The 19240-nt window shown below is 36.5% G+C and overlaps 1 protein-coding gene across 3 annotated transcripts in view; it reads left to right on the top strand.

Annotated features, from left to right (window-relative positions):
• Positions 1-18971, top strand: part of CEP128 (centrosomal protein 128) — a 357240-nt gene extending 338269 nt beyond the window's left edge. For all 3 annotated transcript variants that reach the window (XM_064486166.1, XM_064486164.1, XM_031454133.2), the window contains 2 exons: positions 10823-10931; positions 17850-18971. In XM_064486166.1, coding sequence (XP_064342236.1) covers positions 10823-10931; positions 17850-17977 — 237 coding nt within the window. In that variant the 3' untranslated portion in view covers positions 17978-18971. The remainder of the gene's footprint in view (positions 1-10822; positions 10932-17849) is intronic.
• Positions 18972-19240: the final 269 nt, after the last annotated feature.

Here is a 19240-nt window from a genome sequence, read left to right as displayed (position 1 = left end):
ACTACCAGGCTATTATAGTGTAAATTTAGCCGTGATATCCCTTAATTTTTTATTTACTTATTTATTTATTTTTTTTAGAAATCACAAAATGTAGGACTATATCTTTAATAAATAAAAGTCAATTGTCTGCAAAAGTACATAAACACAATATATGCCTCTTAGTTCAATAGAGGTCTAGATGCGGATGAAACCATTAAAGCATTATTTCCCAATACAGTTAAATTCGGTATGAGGTGAATCAGTGCTGTCTGGTGGCACCCAAATTGCTACAAATCGATGCAGTTTCCATGACAGCATATGGCAAAGCTATGAATGTTTAACATGTTGAGCAAGTAATCTTATTGGAGTTCTCTTCAAATTATATTTGCAGCTGAAGAGGAAATCAAGCCTAGTTTGTGAGGCCAACACTTATCAAAATGAGAAATTAGTCTGAAAATTTTGCAAATAGATAGTACAAATATAGGAGAGGGCCACAAAGCACATTTTATGATGACATTGTTCCACATTAAAACTACTTAAACATTTTTAAATGTTGATCCATTTCAGTGATGAATACATAGACTATCATCATGTGTAGCAGATGTCTGGCCTGAAATAATGCAGTGATCTAACACAAAACTCATGAGAATATCACATTTTTGTAGTCATTGTTGAGGAAAAATGTGAGAGCACATTTTTGTGAATTATAGACACCAATGATCATTTGCTTATATACTTTTTATGAAAATAAGTTATTTATCAAGAGTGAGAGGGGAAGCAGTTTTAAAAGAAACATGAGCTCATATGGGCAGTGAAACAGTTGTTAGTTTCTTGGCTTAATGGATCATCAGAAAAGCTATCTCTGATTAACTATTGAAATCTTGAGGAAAATGCTTCAAATGAGAGGCATTGGGACTCTTTCTATCATGGGATAAGGTGTCCCATTACTGCATCAGTTTCATAAGACATTATTTCAGCAGGTCTTAACTTCTCCCATATTTTGCTAGGACAGAGTTCAAAGAAAAGTCACTTGAGTTCATTGGTTCAGCTGAAAACCGGTTCCAGGAAACCAGTGTAGGATTCAGTTTAATGCAACAAACATAGACCGTATAGATGCTATATTGCAAAAGCAACTGGAGGTGGGGGTGGCAAGGTGTATAAAGATGCAGCGGACATGGTCTTCAGGTAGGGACTAGTTATCCAGTCATCTTAACCCTAGTAGATAATTCTTGCACAGTTGTTTTAGAGCACAGTTTGGCAAACTACCGCCCATGGGCCAAATCTTGGCCTGCTGACTACTTTTATAAATAAAGTTTAATTGGAATACAGCCGCATTCATTTTTTCATGTGTTGTCTATGGCTGCTTTCACACTCAATGACAGAGTTGAGTAGTTCCACCTGAAACTGTCGCCCACAAGGCCTAGTATATTAACTAACAGGCCCTCTGTGGGAAAAGTTTGCCAACTCCTGGTCTAGAGAAAGGAGAAATTACCAGTCTACACTTACTTCCTTTGCCCATTATGTAAAATATTTTCTCTTCTTCATTTATCTATCTGATTAATACTGCCCAAGCTCTTTGAAAAGTCATAATACTAATCTATTTTTTCAACAGATTTGTATAGAGTTTCAGCTATATGTCAGGAACTCACTAGGTGCATGGAACTCACATGAATGAACAAAACAAAGATCCCTGCCTTTTTAGAGCTTCTGTTCTAATTGTAAGATATTTATGTCTGTTGTTGTTAAATATAACACTCAACAAATGTTTACTGAGTTTCCACCAGGTACAAGGCACTGTGCTGGAGGCTAAAGAGAATGGCATAATAAGAAAATCATTCTCAATCCTTAAGAATTTGGAGTCTTCTCACAAACCACTGTAGTGCAAAGGAGAAAGGGATAAATGCTATAAAGGTGGCCCAGATAAGCTGCAGTGGGAGTTCAGAGAAGAAAGATGCTCTACAGTCATTTGAAAAGAGGCTTGTGATGGCGAGGTTCAGGGAAGTATTTCATCCACATCTGTTTGGAAGAGGATCACTGTTAGCATGACAGTTGTAGAACCCTGTCTATTGCTGTTGACAAATAGCTGTTGGAATTTCAGAACCACGTTGGCAGATGGCTTCTCTCATGTTGTTGCTGATGTAGGAAGGCAGTGAGACATGCGGGACCACACTGCTGGTAGAGGGGAAACTTAGCAGAAAGTGTACAAGTCAGGTTCTCTTCCAGTCCAGGCTAGAGCCATCTCCTGCTGTTTACTCCCATGGTAATCACCAGGAAAAACGATCAGGTTTCTAGAAACTTATCAAGATTTTCAGCAGGACCAATGTCCACAATTGCTGAGAGCATAATGTAATATTGTACTAATAAGCTTACCCAGTTAATTGGACAAAGCCTGATCTAAAAGTTTATATTTAGAATTCAAAACTGATCTGACACATTTTCTCTGTCTCTGTGTAGACAACAGAAGCATTTCACAGCTTCTCTTTCATCAGGCCTAATTGGGTTTCTGTGGGACATACAGGCTTCCTTGCTGTCCCAGCTGTTTCAAATAGAACAGAATGTTCAAAAGTCAGCCAATAACACAGCGTTGCTAATCTGAATTCACGTAGGAGCATGGTTTTGTCCAAGATAATCCCCATTTGCTACCTGCCCTTTTTGCTCTCTACTCATACTAAATATATGGTTTTAATTAGCAGTGTGGATTTTTAGATAAAGACACAGAAGGCGTATTTTGTTCCCATCCTTCCTCCTCCTGTAAAGGAAATCATGATTTTCAAGTTCTAGTGGTAGAGTTATTATCCGGCTTCTTTTTAAAGAAGCAGATGTTTTACAAGATAAGATGAGGTAGGTGAGGAAGCATTGATAATGGCTTTCAGCACAGTTTATGAAGGCAGAGTTTCCAAAGCCCTTTGTCATATTTGTCCAATGTAAGCATGTGTATACTACAAGAATATGCTTTGCTTCTGGAAGCTGTGTCTCCCTCCTTGAATCTCTCCGTGGTGTATACTTCACTCATAGCAGTTAATGGCTGTTAGCACTTTCTCTCTCAGGGCAGCTATTTCTGTACATATCTTAAATCTTCTACAGTAGTAGCTTCTGAAGCGTGCAGTGCATAACTCCTGGTGCAGTTCGAGATTGTGGGTGATTTTATTTAATGAGTATTAAAATATATCATAGTGTATTATTCAGTTAATTTTACAAATATTGCTTGGGAACTGTAGTGGCAATCATGGGAGATTTGAAGGAGCTTTAACCCCATAATACCCCAGTTATCTCATTTATAACCACCTCTCTTCATGCTTTGATAAGAAGTCATGTGTAATCTGCTATGTAAATATAGCTTCATGATTCCCCCAACCCCAACCAATTTGCCATCTGTTAAGCCTCTCCTATATAGAGATTTAGGGTGCAAAGCAAATCTTCAAGTTAACATAAAAGAAATAGTAAGTATAGGTAAATACTGAAATACGATTATACTGGGTTGTATGACTTTTGAGGGCTGACACTGTCTGCCTTATCTTTGACTCCAGAATACACAGTACATGTGAAACTGGTGATTAAGCTTTTTTTCCTAACTTAGGCTTTTTATGGAATTCTAATGATAATTTAATTGCCATTTTTCCAGTAATGTGTAGATGACACATCCGAAACCTTGTAGGCAATCAAATCATGCTGAACTCTGAAGCAATTTTTATTCTTTTGAAGTGATCAAGACTAACTTGCCATAATATTTAGCTAGTTGATTTCATCTTGCTCTTCAGAAGTTAAACCAAAGGTTGCCAGATGAGTTGGGATTTTTTTTGTTGTTGCTATAAAACCTTAAAATAGAAATGGATCAAAAGTGCTTATTTAGGAATCAACATGGGTACTTAGTTGAGCACGTTGATTGTTTTAACTCTCCCAAACCCAGTTCCCTTAACAAGCCACATGCTTTCACCATTTCCAGTAATTGGCTCAACAAAGATATTAAGAAAAAAAAGATTGTGAAGAGGTTTAACTGTAAAGATACCATCGTGAATCATCTCAGATGCAAACTTCTGGATACTAAACACTAAATACATAAGGAATACCAATTAAATGTCTTCTTAGTTTTTAATAAATATGTCATAACACATCCATCCAATCACTGTTTGCTTAAGATAGTCACTTGAGAATAAGCATGGACTCCTGTGAGGCACCATGACTGTGAAACATCTTTGCGTCTCTGCTTCTATTTCTTAGCTCAGTGGCACATCTTTTTGAGTATCCTTGTTTCTGGCAAATTTCTATCCAATGTGAATACATTTGGTTTCTGAAAATGGATTAAAGACATGTAGAACCGAGTCTGAAATGGGTAAAAATGAAGAAGAAGAAAAACAAAAAACCAAAAATTGAGTAGCTTTTCCGTTAATGAGTCACTAGGAATATTAAATTTTATGTAATAAAATATCAGTTGGATAAAGGTAAATGTATCACATGGCCTGATCTAGCACAGTGTTTTCATGAGTCTGTTCGTCTGTGGATGAGTGTTTACAGTATTATTGTATAAATTTGGAAAAGACAGCTTGCATAGTTAGATGTACTACTGGTTGTTCAGTGTTTCTGTTCAGGTAGATTAGAATTACAAAATGTTAGTGCTGAGAAAACGTAAGAGATGATCTGGTCCAGCACCCTCATTTCCTTACATGAAGAAACTGAAAATGTAAGAGTGGCAGTCTCCTAATTTCCCAACTTCCACATAGCAAACTTTCATTTCTGCACTGTGGTCAAGAAATAATTATATATGACCATTATCAAGTACCTTAACGCAAATGGTACTGGGCTAAACTGTGGAATATTGGGATGGGTCGGTGGAAAGACAGAGGCAATCAAAGCCTCACCCTGTGGAGGTTAAAGTCTATATAATAGCAGCCATGCAGATTGAGTTATGGAGGTCAGTCTTTAAGTAAACTATCTGTCCAGACTGAACTTTCAAATAGGAATAAAATTTACTGGGGAAGAGGTTAAGCTTTTTCAAGGATGGGTGGAGAACTGGGAATTAAGAGTGGGGAACAAATAGAGGACTAGTGCATTATTGGGCTAGAGACAAATTCAGGAAAACATTTCTGCCACAGATTCAGAAACACATAAGTGTTTTTTCCTCTTCTCCAGGGGAAGGGTTGGATAAATTAAAATTTAAAAAAAATTAAATGTATCATTTGTCTTATAAACTTTGAACTTAAAATATTCCTGAGAGAAAAATACTTGGTGAGTATCATTAAATATTAATCATTAGAGATCAGTTTAGCAAAAAGACTTAGTTGGGTTGGAACAATTTTTAAGAAACCAATTACAATGTGGGTTATGAAAGAGAAGTGGAAGAAACCCAGGGAAAATATTAGAAAATGCAAGTTCCTTCACCCAGTGGAATTTTTGCAAGGAATTCTGGCTAAATAGCTAGTTGAGACTTAAGACAGTAATAAAAATAGGTCCCTCTGCTAAGGATATAAGAATTGGCAGAGAAGAAAAGCTAAGATTACTAAAATTGCAAGGAATCTTCCTTTTCAACCAATACTTCCTTTTTAATATTTAAGTATTTAATTTAAAAAAGGTCAGAATTAGAAAGAAACAACCATCTTATGGTCACCCTGTAAAATTTACTTATATAGAAATTCCACAAATTAAATATCAGTTTATAATTGTAGAATATGAAGATACTATTTTCATATTCTGATGCATTGATTGTTCAAAGGGATCCTGAAATATTTTTCTTCTAGGGTTCATTTCAGTAGTTATATTTCAAGGTAACGTTGGGGATTCTGACAATGTTTTGAAGACTTACAAAATGTTGGAACTTAAAGATATACGCTTGACCCTTGAACAACTCGGGGTTAGGGGCATGGACCCTCCATGCTGTCAAAAATCTGTGTGTACCTTGTAATCAGCCCTCCATATCGACGGTTCCACATCCTTAGATTCAACCAACAGCTGATCATGTAGTACTGTGGTATTTATTATTGAAAAAAGTCCACGTATAAGTGGACACACACAGTTCAAACCTGTGTTGGTCAAGGGTTAACTGTTCATTGTGTCCCAAGTATATTCCAATAGCTACTTTTTTTTTTAACTTTTTTTTATTGAGTTATAGTAATTTTACAATGTTGTGTCAAATTCCAGTGCAGAGCACAATTTTTCAGTTATACATGAATATACATACATTCATTGTCACATTCTTTTTCACTGTGAGCCACCACAAGATCCTGTATATATTTCCCTGTGCTACACAGTACAATCTTGTTTATGTGTTCTACATTCTGAAATCCCAGTCTGTCCCTTCCCACCCCCCCATCCCCCTGGCAACCACAAGTTTGTATTCTATGTCTATGAGTCTGTTTCTGTTTTGTATTTATGTTTTTGTTTTTTGGGGTTTTTTTTAGATTCCACATATGAGCAATCTCATATGGTATTTTTCTTTCTGTTTCTGGCTTACTTCACTTAGAATGACATTCTCCAGGAACATCCATGTTGCTGCAAATGGCATTATGTTGTCAGTTTTTATGGCTGAATAGTATTCCATTGTATAAATATACCACATCTTCTTTATCCAGTCATCTGTTGCTGACACTTAGGCTGTTTCCATGTCTTGGCTATCTAATAGCTACTTTAGAATGAGATGTCATGGGGTAACTAGAGGCAAAGCTGTGGGTCTGGCTATTATAGTTCAGATATGAAACACTAAAGGCCTGAGTGGAGTTGGAAGATGCACAGATAGAAAGGAGAATTAAGCTCTCAGTCAATGCTAGAATCTCCATTTGATCATGCATTCCATATGAAGAGTGTGAAAGAGAAAGGCATAATAAATGGCTTCCCGCTAAAAGATGCTTAGATGATTATGGGCCAGTAAAAGAAAGGTAAAGATAAGGGAAAGCAAACACACTCTCATTTTGCCTATTGACACCTGAACTGAGAAAGGACAGGAGTGGAGATGTAGGTCTGGGCGTCCTGCTGAATGAAACAGATGGTGCAGTGACAGCCTCAAAATGTGCCTGCTGCAGGAAGAATGAAGTACACAGATAATCAGGTTCTATTCACTCTTCCCAAGTTATGGTTTTAAATTTCTAAAACAAAATCAGTGGGCATCAAAGCATAGATTATAATCTTTTCTGTTACCAGAAAAAGAACAACTTATAGTTTTAATTATACAACCAGCTTCTTGGCCTATGACAGTTAAAAATATGGTACAATTTGAGAAGTACAGAAAAAATTTAAAAGAAAATAAATAATATAACAAATATTTTAAAAAACCCATTTACCTAATTTGAGAGTATGTTTCCCAGTTCTTATTTATAAATGTCTTTTTATATTGAAATCAACATTTGTTGATAATTTTATTTCCTCTTTTCATGTAACATTTTATATACATTTTATATATATATATGAATCTTCTCTATAATCATCATTATCATTATTCTGTAGTTTATTTTCCAGATGCCCTGTTGTTGGAAATTTAAGGATGATTTCAGTTTTTTTCTACTATAAATAATCATTTGGTAAACATCTTGGTATAAAAATCTTTGTCTATGTTTTTAATTTATTAACATAATATGGATTCCTAGAAGTAGAACTACTGGATGACACATTTTAAGGCTGTTTATTTATATCAGTTTTATCTAAATTATCAAGTTTATCGACAGTTGTTCATAATATTTCCTAATTATCTTCTTAATGCCTATAGGCATTCTAGTAATATCCTTCTTTCACTCTCAATATTGGCAGTTTGTATCTGCCCTCATTTTTTCCTAATCAATTTCAGTAGAGGTTTTTAAATTTTATTGATCTTAAAAAAAAAACCAGTGTGGGTTTCATTTTTTCCTTCTTTTCTGCTTTCTGTTTAATTGATCTTTGCTCTTATCTTTATTAATTTTGTTCTTTTTACTTAATTTAGGCTTAATTTACTCTTCATTTTCTAGTTTAAGGCAGAAACTTGGATTATCGATTTGAGACTTTCCTTCTTTTGTAATATACACATTTAATGTTATACATTTCCATCCAAACACTGTTGTAGCTGATTCCCACCAATTTTGATAAACTGTGCTTTTATTTTCTCATAGTTAAAATATTTTCTCATTTTTCTGTTGACCTCTACTTTGACCCACCCATAGGTTATTTAGAAGTGCGTTGTTAAACTTCTAAATATTTGGGAATTTTTCAGATATCCTTGTGTTGTTTCACTCCATTATGGTTAGACAGCATTTTCTTTTGTATAATTCCAGTCATCTTAAATGTATTGAGATTTGTTTTAGCACCCAGAATGTAATCCATTTTGGAAAATGTTTGATGTGCACTTGAAAAGTACTTGTAACCAGCTGTTTTGTGGTGGAGTAGTCTATACATGTCAGTTAAGTCCAGTCATCTGGCAGTGTTGTTCAAGTCTATATCTTTACTGATTTTCTGCCTGCTGTTTTATCAATTACTGAGAAAGGAATGTTGAAATCTCCAACTATAATTATGGATTTGTCTATTTTTTCCTTATAGTTCTATCAGTTTTGCTTCATATATTTTGACACTCGTTAATACGTACAGACAATTTAGGACTGTCATCCTTTCCCCTTAAAATTGTTGACTTATTCAACCACTTATATATTTTTTCATATGTATTATTTAATACAGTTGACCCTCAAACGACATGGGTTTGAACTGCACGTGTCCACTTATACATTTGTTTTCAATAGTAAATCCTATAGTACTATACAATCTGCAGTTCATTGAATCCATGGATGCAGAACTATGGATAAAGAGGGCGGACTATGAATTATATGTGGATTTTTGACAGTGCAAAAGGTTGGCACCCCTAACCCCCACATTGTTCCAGGGTTAGCTGTATATCCTTTCCAGAGATCCTGTAGTGATCCAGTTTCTTATGAAATTCTCATAATTAGTGAAAACTATAAGTCACTTGGTTAAACACCTCAGGGCCTTCAGCTTGAATGAACCTAAACTCCCTTTTGGTTCAGGAAAACTGATGATATTGAACCATTTTAGGATTATGTCCATGCTTTTAGCTCAAAATAAATGGGCCTTGATATAGATACAGGTATAGACATAGATACAGATAGATACATGGATATACTTGCTCTTCTTGGCCTTTTTTTTGCATTTGTATACACACATGACAAAGAAGAAAAATAGAAACTTGGTTCTGAATACAAAGACTGCTAATTCATGAGCTTATCATGCGACGCGAGGCCCTGCTGTCTCCGGGGGCCTTGTTTTGAGGAATCGTTTGCACCACCTAACCTGCAATTGTTTGGTCTAGAATCTTTGGCCCCATTCTTGATACCTTCCTCTCCCGTGATCCTGAATTACAGTCTTTTGACTAGTATTTCCCCTTCAACATTGCCGCTGCTCCAATCTGTTTTCCACAAAGAGGCCAGAGTAATCTTTAAGAAATAGAAATCAAAGCATGTCACTCCTCTCTTTAAAACCCTTGATTGCCTTCTGAATGTACTTAAGTACAAAAGAATCCCGAATCCAAATCCCACCTCTGGGATCTCATTGTAATCACTTCCCTGGGCTCAGGGTGCCTAAGCCAAGGGCCTTTGTTCAGTTCTTCAGACACACCTAACTCTCTTACCTCGCACCTTCGCAGGAGTCTAGAACACCGCTTCCTGACCACCCTCTCCTGCTCTCCCTCTTACCTCCCATGTGTCCATTCTCCACCCACGAGTTTTTATCTGGCTAATTCATTGATTCATACTCAGCATTCAAATATTGCCTTAAACGTCACCTCCCAGGGGGAACTTCTCTGGACCTCAACTCTAAATGTAGTTCTTCCTGTCATTTCCTGTCCTTCTTCTTTCAGCTCTTATCATAGTTTTAAACCATATTGTGTTTTGTATAGTTTGTTTAATGCCTTTCTCTCCTGTAGTCCTGAGGCTTTCATGATCATATACCATAATGTCTGATTGATCTGTTCTTTGACCAGCACATAGTAGGTGCCAAAAAAGTGATTCTTGAATGAATAGATGAGTGCAGGAAAGAATAAATGAAGTATAGTAAAAAAAAAAAAAATTAGAAAGCATTTTAAGGAAAAAAATATTATTCTATTTATTAAGGAAGTATATTAAAGCATGTTTTTAAAATCTATTTAGATAATAAAATTATTCAATGATATAATTTCATAATTTCTTTTTCAGCTAAGATTTGAGGAAAAAGACACATTCATACAATCCATGAGGAGAGGGACCTTTTCTGTATTCCTTTTTGTTTATGTATTAAATATTTGTTGAATGAGTAGGAGTATTTGTATAATCATTATGGAAAGCAGTCTAGGTCAATGTATTTAAAAACATCAAATTGCTTTTATTGACCCAGTATTTCCACCCAAGAATTTGTCATAAAGAATAGTCCTAAATATGAGAAAGGTTATATATTTAAAGATATTTCTCACAGTGTTATTTATAGGAGTAAAACACTGGAAACCACCTAAATGCCCAGAAAAGTAATAGCTAAGTAAAGCATGTATATTCACCAGACAGTAAAAGAGTAACAGATAAGGTAAAGGTTAATATAATGACTTTTTAAATGTTTATAGTATTAAATGTAAATAAATGAAGAACACAAAGTTTTACAACAATGTTTACAACTCTTATCCACAGGAAAAAAAGACTGGAAAGAAATACGTCATGCTGTTACGACTGGCTGATTTCCTCTCCAGTTTTTTCATGTTTCTTTAACATCCACTTATTTTATTTTTTACAAAGATTATAATTATATTAAATTGTGGTATAACATAGCTTATATCTTGAGGTTCAGTTTTACTTTCAGTGAATTCCAGTCCTTTAAGTTTGTAGTCATTTGAACTGAAATGCTCTACTCTCTGTTTTAGGATGACAGAAACTTTGCCGAAAGTTCCCAGACTCCCGGGCTAGATCCGTCATCCTCTTGGCAGGATCACAGTCGCTTCTGGTCTAGTCCACGATTTTCACACTTGAACTGTAAGTAGCAATGTCCTGTACCCATTTTTATATTGAATTTAAGAAAACGCATGGAAAGATTTAAGTGTAAGGCTGGTACATGATAGTAATATTCATGTTGTAAGTTTGAAAAGATTTTATTAATGAATCATACAAATAATGCCCAAGTATATTTATGATATTACCCAGTATACTAAAACATGTGGAATCCCTTTTTTTCAGACCTTATGCTTCTCATAAAAACTTTAAATGAATCACCCACGGTAATAATCTTAATTAAGCAAATTTGTGTGTGTGTGTGTGTGTGTGTGTGTAGACTGTGAGTGACTGTGGATGAGTAGGTAAGGAAGTTAGGTGGTACTTTAATAAAATTCAGGTCATCCAAAAGTAGAAAATCTTTGCATAGAACTATCCAGAAATACGTAATCTTGTGCAAAGAATAAGGAAACAAAAACTATTACCATGTAGGTTTCATTCTGTGAATACACTGTAAATGTTGGTAAAGTGACATCAGCATCAACAAAGTGTGAGTCGGCTGACCCAGGAGACCATCTCCCACCATTTACGCTTCACCTTGGATGTAACGTCCTTAAAGCTTTCGGAACCCACAGTTTAAAGTACGGTTTCTATTATGAATGCCCACATCTCATTACAATTTTCCTTTAAAACCTTTCTCAGAATGATTATGGGATTATTTGTTATTTGAGTGATGTTTTGTTTACTGCTTCTTCTCTTCACCAGAGAACTAACTCCATGATGATAGGAGCAATGCGTGTTTTATACACCACTGTTTCCTCGGCGTCCTGTATAGCACTCAGTGCATAGTAAATGCTCAGTTAGTATTAGATGAATGAGTGTACGAGTTGTTGTTTTTTTTTTTTTAAGTCCACTTTTATCCAAACCATTTGGGACCCAAATGTTAACAGATTCTTGTTTAGATAATCATTTAGCTCTTCAATTTCCCATGGGCTTAGAGTTTGTACATTCAATTTGACAATGCTGTCATTTAAAACATCTGGGTTCCTATAAAATAAAATATGGAAATTGGCCACAAGGAAGTAGGTCAAATCCAAAAATGATAACTCTCACTTTTTGCTGATTTATATTCATGGATTCACTGAATAAATATTTTATCAGTTTCTGATAAATGGTTTGGTTTTCATTATATCATGATTATTTTATTTCAAAAGCTAAGCGTTTTCCTTTTCCCGTCCTAACCACTCTACCAAGTGATTTTATATATCTTCATAAACCCTCTGCTATTCTAATCTGGCAGCCGCCCTTCAATTTAGATAACTCAGGTTGGTTATGGTACCTCAGAATGTGATACACTCATAGGACAAAGTTTTTGTTTTTCATATGAAGCAATGGGAAAGTTTCCTCACGTCTGTTTGATGTGTCTTAAGAGGAAGGAGGAGAAAGGTAGGGATAGAGCACCATCAAACATCATGGTATCCCATCTAAAGACATTTAGGAGCCTGGAGATAAACAGCACCGTGGTCTGAGCACAGAGGTCATTGTTCTGCTGGTATTTAATTTTGCCATTATGACGTTCATAAGAACTTTCTGAGAAAGCTACCTAGAAGAAAATGGCTAGAAGACATTAAACAGAAAACATCAAAATTTTTAGAATTCTATCTACTATTATGACAGGCAATAAAAGAAACTGTATTCAGCTTTTCACTCAGTAACATTTCATGACTAGCTGTGGTCATTTCTCTAAGATACAGTACTCACAGGCTGCTGTAGGTTTCTGTATAAATACTCCGGATCCAAAAGAAATAAGAAAAGGAAAAAATATCACTGAGGATGTAATTTGGATAAGAAAATACTTATTATAGTCTATATTGTACAATCTGACTGAAAAATTTAGCTTGAAAAGAACCCTCTTTATTTATTGATGAATTATTTGTTTATTTATACATAGCCTGATATTTTACTATTCTTTTTGACAAGTTTGTTTTATGATTTTCCTACCTCCATGTTTTCAAAGATACATTAAAAAGTTTAAACACAGGTACCTACTGTTCATCATTTTAAGTGATTTAATGAACTTACTTCTAGGAGTAATATTTATTCTTATTTGCTTTTCTGATGAACCTCGAGTTTTCTATATGCTTTTTTATGATGTATTTTAAAGTGAATTAGGATCACCCTGAATACTTCTCCATTTTTGTAGCATAAATAGTTTCAGCTTAGTTATAGAAATTGTTCTGTAATTTTTCGTGAACCTCCTTTTGAATCTCCAAAATTATAAAGATTTGTCAAGACCAATGAAGAGAAAAATGGAGCCTGCAGTAAATGGATAATACAGAGGATGGAAGATGTCTTAAAAAAAATGTCATTAATGCCTCAGAGATATGAGAAAATAATACATCCGATAAAAATAAGAGCAAGATGCTATGAAAAAGGAGCACAGGATAAGAGGTCTTAGAAATTTAAAATATGATAAACTAGAAAGGTGGAAAACCATGTTGAGAAAACTTCAAAGGAAGTAGAAGATAAAGAAAAAGAATGGAACAGTAGGAGAGAACAGGTAAGATATTCAGAAAATCAGTTCAAGGACAGAAGGGGAGGGTAGAGCTCAGTGGTAGAGTGTGTGCTTAGCATGTGCGAGGTCCTGAGTTCAATCCCCAGTATCTCCATTAAAAAAATAAATAAATAAGAAACTTACAGTTACTAGGGGGGTAAAGGGAGTAGGAAAGATAAATTGGGAATTCGAAAATTGTACCTCTTGTAGGATGATGGAAATGTTAGCTATCTTGATTGTGGTGGTAGTTGCATTGGTGTATATACACCTATCAAAATTCATCAAATTGTATATTTGAAAGATGTGTAGTTTACGGTACAGGAACCATACCACAATAAAGGTGCTTAAATAAATAAACAAATAAAATGAAGACTTTCAGAAAAAGAGGAAGAAGGACAATGCCTGATTAGTGAATCCTGGGGTAAGAGAACAAAGAAAACAAGACAAAGAACAGAGGTGGGCAGGTGACAGGGACTCACCCAACAGGTGGCCATTACACAGCTGTCGTCCTGAGATGTTTCTTCCCCCTCTTCCTGTGTGGATGGATGCCCGAGTTTCTTGGATTCCATGCCTTCCTCTGCTGGTTTCAGTTCTTTCTTTTGTGGAAGCACATCCAAGAAAGGGAGGTAAATGTTTTCAGTTTTTGTATTTCTGAAAATGGATTTCTTCCATTCACACTTGACTCATACTTTGGCTGGCTATAAAATTCTAGGTTAAAAAGGACTTTCCTTCTGAAGTCGTTGCACAATTGTCTTTTAAAATCTAGTGTTGCTGTAGAAAAACCTTATGTCTTTTTGTTTTGACTCCCCTTCCTTTGAAGTGATCATTTTCACCACCACTACCTCCCCTCACCCCTGGCCCCAGAAACTCCTAGGATTGTATGTTTAACCCCAGTGAGTTTTGTGATGATAGGCCTCCCTGTGGGTCTTGTTTTATTCACTTTTCTAACCACTTGCTGGGCACGGGTAGGGGGCTTTTAATCTGGACACGCGTGTTCTTCAGTTGTCTCATAGTGAAGGAAGAAAGGAAAGATTCCATCAAGAAAATCCTTAGGAAATAAGCAAAAAACTGATAGATTATTTGATTCAGTTAAGCACGTCAAAAAACTACTAGTAGACACATGGCAGATCTAACTGAGGATGGTTATTGGGAAGGAGTAAATAAACAAAAACAAAAATAAAAACAAGGGTCAGTTAATAACTCCAGGAAAAAAGTGAGAAAGAAAAGAAACACTGTCGTAGTAGACCTGTTAGGTTTATGTGAGCCATAGTCACCTAGTCATAATAATATAAATACTCACTGTTGACCTAACTGCAAGTCCAGATGTAACTGCACAGGGAGGCTGGGTGAGTGGACGTGGATGGGTGTGGATACGTCTAAAAATGATCAATCAGAAAATAGCAATATAAGCTTCTTTTTCTTACAAAAATTGAAGTAAGTACAGAAAATAAAGCTAGAAGAGTTGATTGTGGTTGACTCCAAGGGGGCAGGAGTGTGGGCTTGGGAGGGACAGGGCAAGAGACTGGCGTCTTCCTGGGTAGCCCTTTGGTGCTGTTTGATATGTGCATATATGTACACTTTGGCTAAAAAGGGATCTTATAAAAATAAAAGCCTACGAAGAAAACCACCACTTTATGTCTGACTAGCAAGTGTTGGGTTTTCTTGCTAACTTCTGCACGAAGGCTGGGAGTTAGAGCTTGGAGCAGCTGAGACGTGTGTGGAGACGTGGGGAGGAACGGAGGTGCTGAGAAAGACACGAGGGTCTGAGCCCACAGAACAGGCTCCTTCTTAGGGTGGGATTTGCACTGGATGAGGCCCTTTTGTCTGTGCTGTGGATGCTAAGGCATTCGTTCTGCTGACTTAGGTGCCCTGTCAAAACTGTGACCAAATGAAAGTGTAGAATCACTGACCATGGAAAAAACAAAGGAAATGGGAAAATACTGCATAATTTGTGGTCTCCGAAATGATCCAGCATTAATGAAAGTTTGTTTTAAGTAGTAATTTATGTCAGCTTTGTGTCGTTCGGGTCAATTCAAGAAAAGGTGGATTCTTCCTGCCAGGAAGAAGGGAAGAAATGTATAAATTGTAAGTTTATATTACCATTGGAAATAGGAACACAGAAATCCATTATTTAGAGCCATGATCACTACCAAATTTATCCTGGCTGCCTGGAAGCTATGGCCGTGATTCAGGACACTCTTTTAGAAGGCTTGGATTCCATTACCTGCAGCCTGTAGACAGTGGGGGCTTAGTAAGAGAGACTCATAATGCCAGCTTTTGAAACTGTCATTTTTACTTTTTATAAGTAGTGACTGACCACTAGTCTCCATGTATAGCTCCTTTTAGGCTAAAGGAACACAGCTTCGGGACAGGGCCTTCACTCCATGGGCCAGGACCAAACTGGATTTGAATGAGGTCTGGAGTAAACTGATGACTTCTCGAAATCTCGAGTTCTTTGAGAGTCAAACGCTAAATGTTAGTGAAGTTGGTATCTCTAAACTCAATTTTAAAAATAAATACAGATTGCAATTCTTTTGTAATTCTAACACTGTTGTAACTAATGTTTATTTCAGTAAATAATCCACCAAAGAAAGGACTGTGATTTTTTTCATGGTGGGGCATCATGTTATCTGAGGATTACTTTAGGAGTTGCAAGTGAATCTTACATATTAACTTACTGATATTCTTAGAAAAGCAAATCAATGAAAGTTTTTTTCACTTCCTTACCTCAGATTACATCACTATAAAAAGAAAAAAAAATCAGTATTCTTAATTTGTGTTTTGAGGTTCCTTTAGTGGTAGTTTAAGTCCCTCTGATGAAACAGAATTTATCCACAGCAAGAAGAGCACACTCTTTTCACTTCTGTGTTATACTTCAGGACCCCCCGGGCTAACTGTTCATAGCTGCTTCTTACGTGGTTCATCCTCAAACTTATAGAATAAAATGCCAAAGATTTATGGCAATAAAAATGTTGGGGTACTGATAAAGTCAAAAATTGTTTCTTGTCCTTTAGAGGATTTATTTATTTCATAAAAGCACGACCTTTCTGTCTCTCCATTTTACAGGTTCATTTTATGATAGTGATTTTTTTTTGTAACTATCTTTTCACTGACCAATTAGGCGCCAGATATTTTTAAAATAAATGAGTTCTGATTTTTGCAATTTGACAAGGTATGGAGAAAGCAGCTAGAAAATCCCCAACGATCTTTTTAAAACCCCTTAAGTATATTCACTTATTCAAGCAGCATTTACTAAGAGGCTGGTGCACGAGGCTCTCTGGCTCTTGGGGGTACCGTAGTGAACAAGACTAGAAAGGTCACTTTATCTCATGGAAGAAACAGGTAGTGAGCAAAAGACAGATAACTTAGCATAGGACTGATGCTATAAAGGGGAAGTGATAGGAGGTGCCTGGACTGGGATTGCTACTTTGTATGAGTGGTCAGGAGGTTGCAACTGAGCTGAACCCTGAATGGCAAAAAGAACCAGCTGAGCTAAAACCGAGTGGGAAGAGTTGTCCTGATAGAGGGAGCGGGATGTGCAAAGCCTCCAGGGAAGGACCGAGTGTGGCCTTCTGGATCCAGGGAACCCTGGAGGAGGGAGGGAGGGAGGGAGGGAGAAAGTGACTGGGTGAATGAGAGAGGAGAGAGTCTGTGAGGGAAAGAGTGAGTGAGAGAGGGAGACAGAGTGATAGAGAGCGAGTGGTAGGAGAGGAGGTCCCAGTGGAGCCGTCAGCCACCATCAGATGTTTGGATTTATTCTAAGTTCCTTGGGAAGCCAGGGGACGGGGAGGGTGGGAGGTGAGGGGTAAATGCAGGAGACCTGATTTACCTTTTAGAAATAAAATTCTGGCTGAGGGGTGGAGAAGGGGGAAAGATGAAAACAAGAGAAGAGAAAATGGTGGCTTGGGCTGGGATAACAATGACAATGGAGATGGACTCAGGTGAACTGGGGAGTCCTCAGAACTGACTCTTAAACTGGATAGGTCGAGCAGGCAGGCCCAAGGAAGGAAGGAACCAAGGTCTGAGAACCTGGGTGGATGAGTATATTATTTTCCAAGATGAAGAGTAAGGGATGGGCAGGCCTCAGAGGTTAGAAGTCAGGTCGGAGGGTTTCCTGTAGATATAGGCATCAGAAGATTGGAAACCGGCAGTAGAAGAACAATAAACCTAGATTCCAGATCTAGTCTCAGTTTCCTTTTGTGCTAAAGAGAAGATTCCATAAAAAGGAAGCCCTTAAGATTTTCTATGTTATTTATTTATTTTATTTTATTTTATTCCTGCACTGAAGATCTGTTAGTCCGTGTAAAGTTTACAGAAAACTAGATCAAATCCCATGATTCCTTACAATTGTGTCTGCCAGGGATCATATTCATCTAGGTTTATTTTTCTCTTTTTTCCTACCTTGCCAGCATTTACCCAAAGAACAGTTGCTCCAGATTCACCATCAGTCAAGGAAGATGCCGCAAGTTTACTGATGGATGGAACAAGTCCACAGTCCAGAAAGGAAGAGTACGAAAGCAAAAGAAGCAAAATGTAATTAGTTGCTTTACATGCATGTTATTGAGATAACAGCGTCACTGTTCCTGCCAGATTTGGCCCAGATTGTCGAGCAGACACACTGCAGCTTCTGCTCATCAGCATGGCCAAACATTGACTGAAATAACAGTGCAGTTGGTTTTGGTGGATGATATAAGTTAAACCAATCCAAATAATATCAATTCATGAATGACATGCAGCTAACTTATTGGCAACTTACACCAGCAGAGAAAGAATGTTATTTTTCACTTTGCATTTTCCTTTTTCAGGTGTGGTCAGTCACATTTTTCTGACCACACTTTGGATTTATAATTGAGGTCTTTCAAAAATTACTGGCTAAAAAAGAAGGAAAATGAGTTCCCCTTGAGGCAGAAGTGGCCAGCACTTTTAAATTCAGGGAGCGTTTATATACAATTGATTTTTTTTATGCTTTCTCCTTCATAAATTATCATGTGTTATAACATGTCATGGAGATATGCAGATATAACATGAGACAGTCCACTTTATAAAAGCTCAAGATTGTTACATCCATCATCTCAGCAGTCTATTACTACATGCAATATCTTAAAATTATTTCCAATCATCCATTTTTTATAGCAGTAAAGAATTGACAAATGATATCTGAATTGTAGAGCTGTAAAGAATTCATAGCACAATTTATTTATTTGTCTTTTGTGGCCAAATATCCCACCGTGATCTCTCCAGTCATATCCTGGACCATCTTTGGTTTACTCTGAGCAAAATCACAGCACTGAACTCCTGTGTCTATGAGATTTATCTGCCAAGAGTTCTAATATAATTTGGTACTGTCTGCTCTCGACAACTCACCCTTTCTCAACATCAGAGTGTTTTTAAGAACTTATCCTCGTTATATGCTGGTCTACCAGTGGAGAAAGATTTCTATTAAATGTTAAATAATAGTAAACATCCAGGAACTAAATCCCACTGGGTCGTGATAGAAAGGTTCTGAACAGAGACAAGGACAATAAAGCAATACCTTCATAATGTGCATTGCATTTTGTGTTTATTAAAATCTACTTACTTGTTAGATTTCTCATATTTCATAAAGATGCTTCTGTGTCACTCAACATTCATTTCCCTAACTTAACCATATTTGAGTGTGCAGAAGAGATAGTATTCTCCATGAACTTGAATGCAATAGTAACTACAGAAGACAGAGATGTTTTATTTCAAAAAAAATTTACCACATGCAATCTATACAGCCTCTGGTAGTGCAGCCATGCATTTTGTCATTTATTCATTC

This window comes from Camelus dromedarius, chromosome 5 (assembly GCF_036321535.1).
Source record: "Camelus dromedarius isolate mCamDro1 chromosome 5, mCamDro1.pat, whole genome shotgun sequence".
Lineage (NCBI taxonomy): Eukaryota > Metazoa > Chordata > Mammalia > Artiodactyla > Camelidae > Camelus > Camelus dromedarius.
This window is presented reverse-complemented; position numbering and strand designations above follow the sequence as displayed.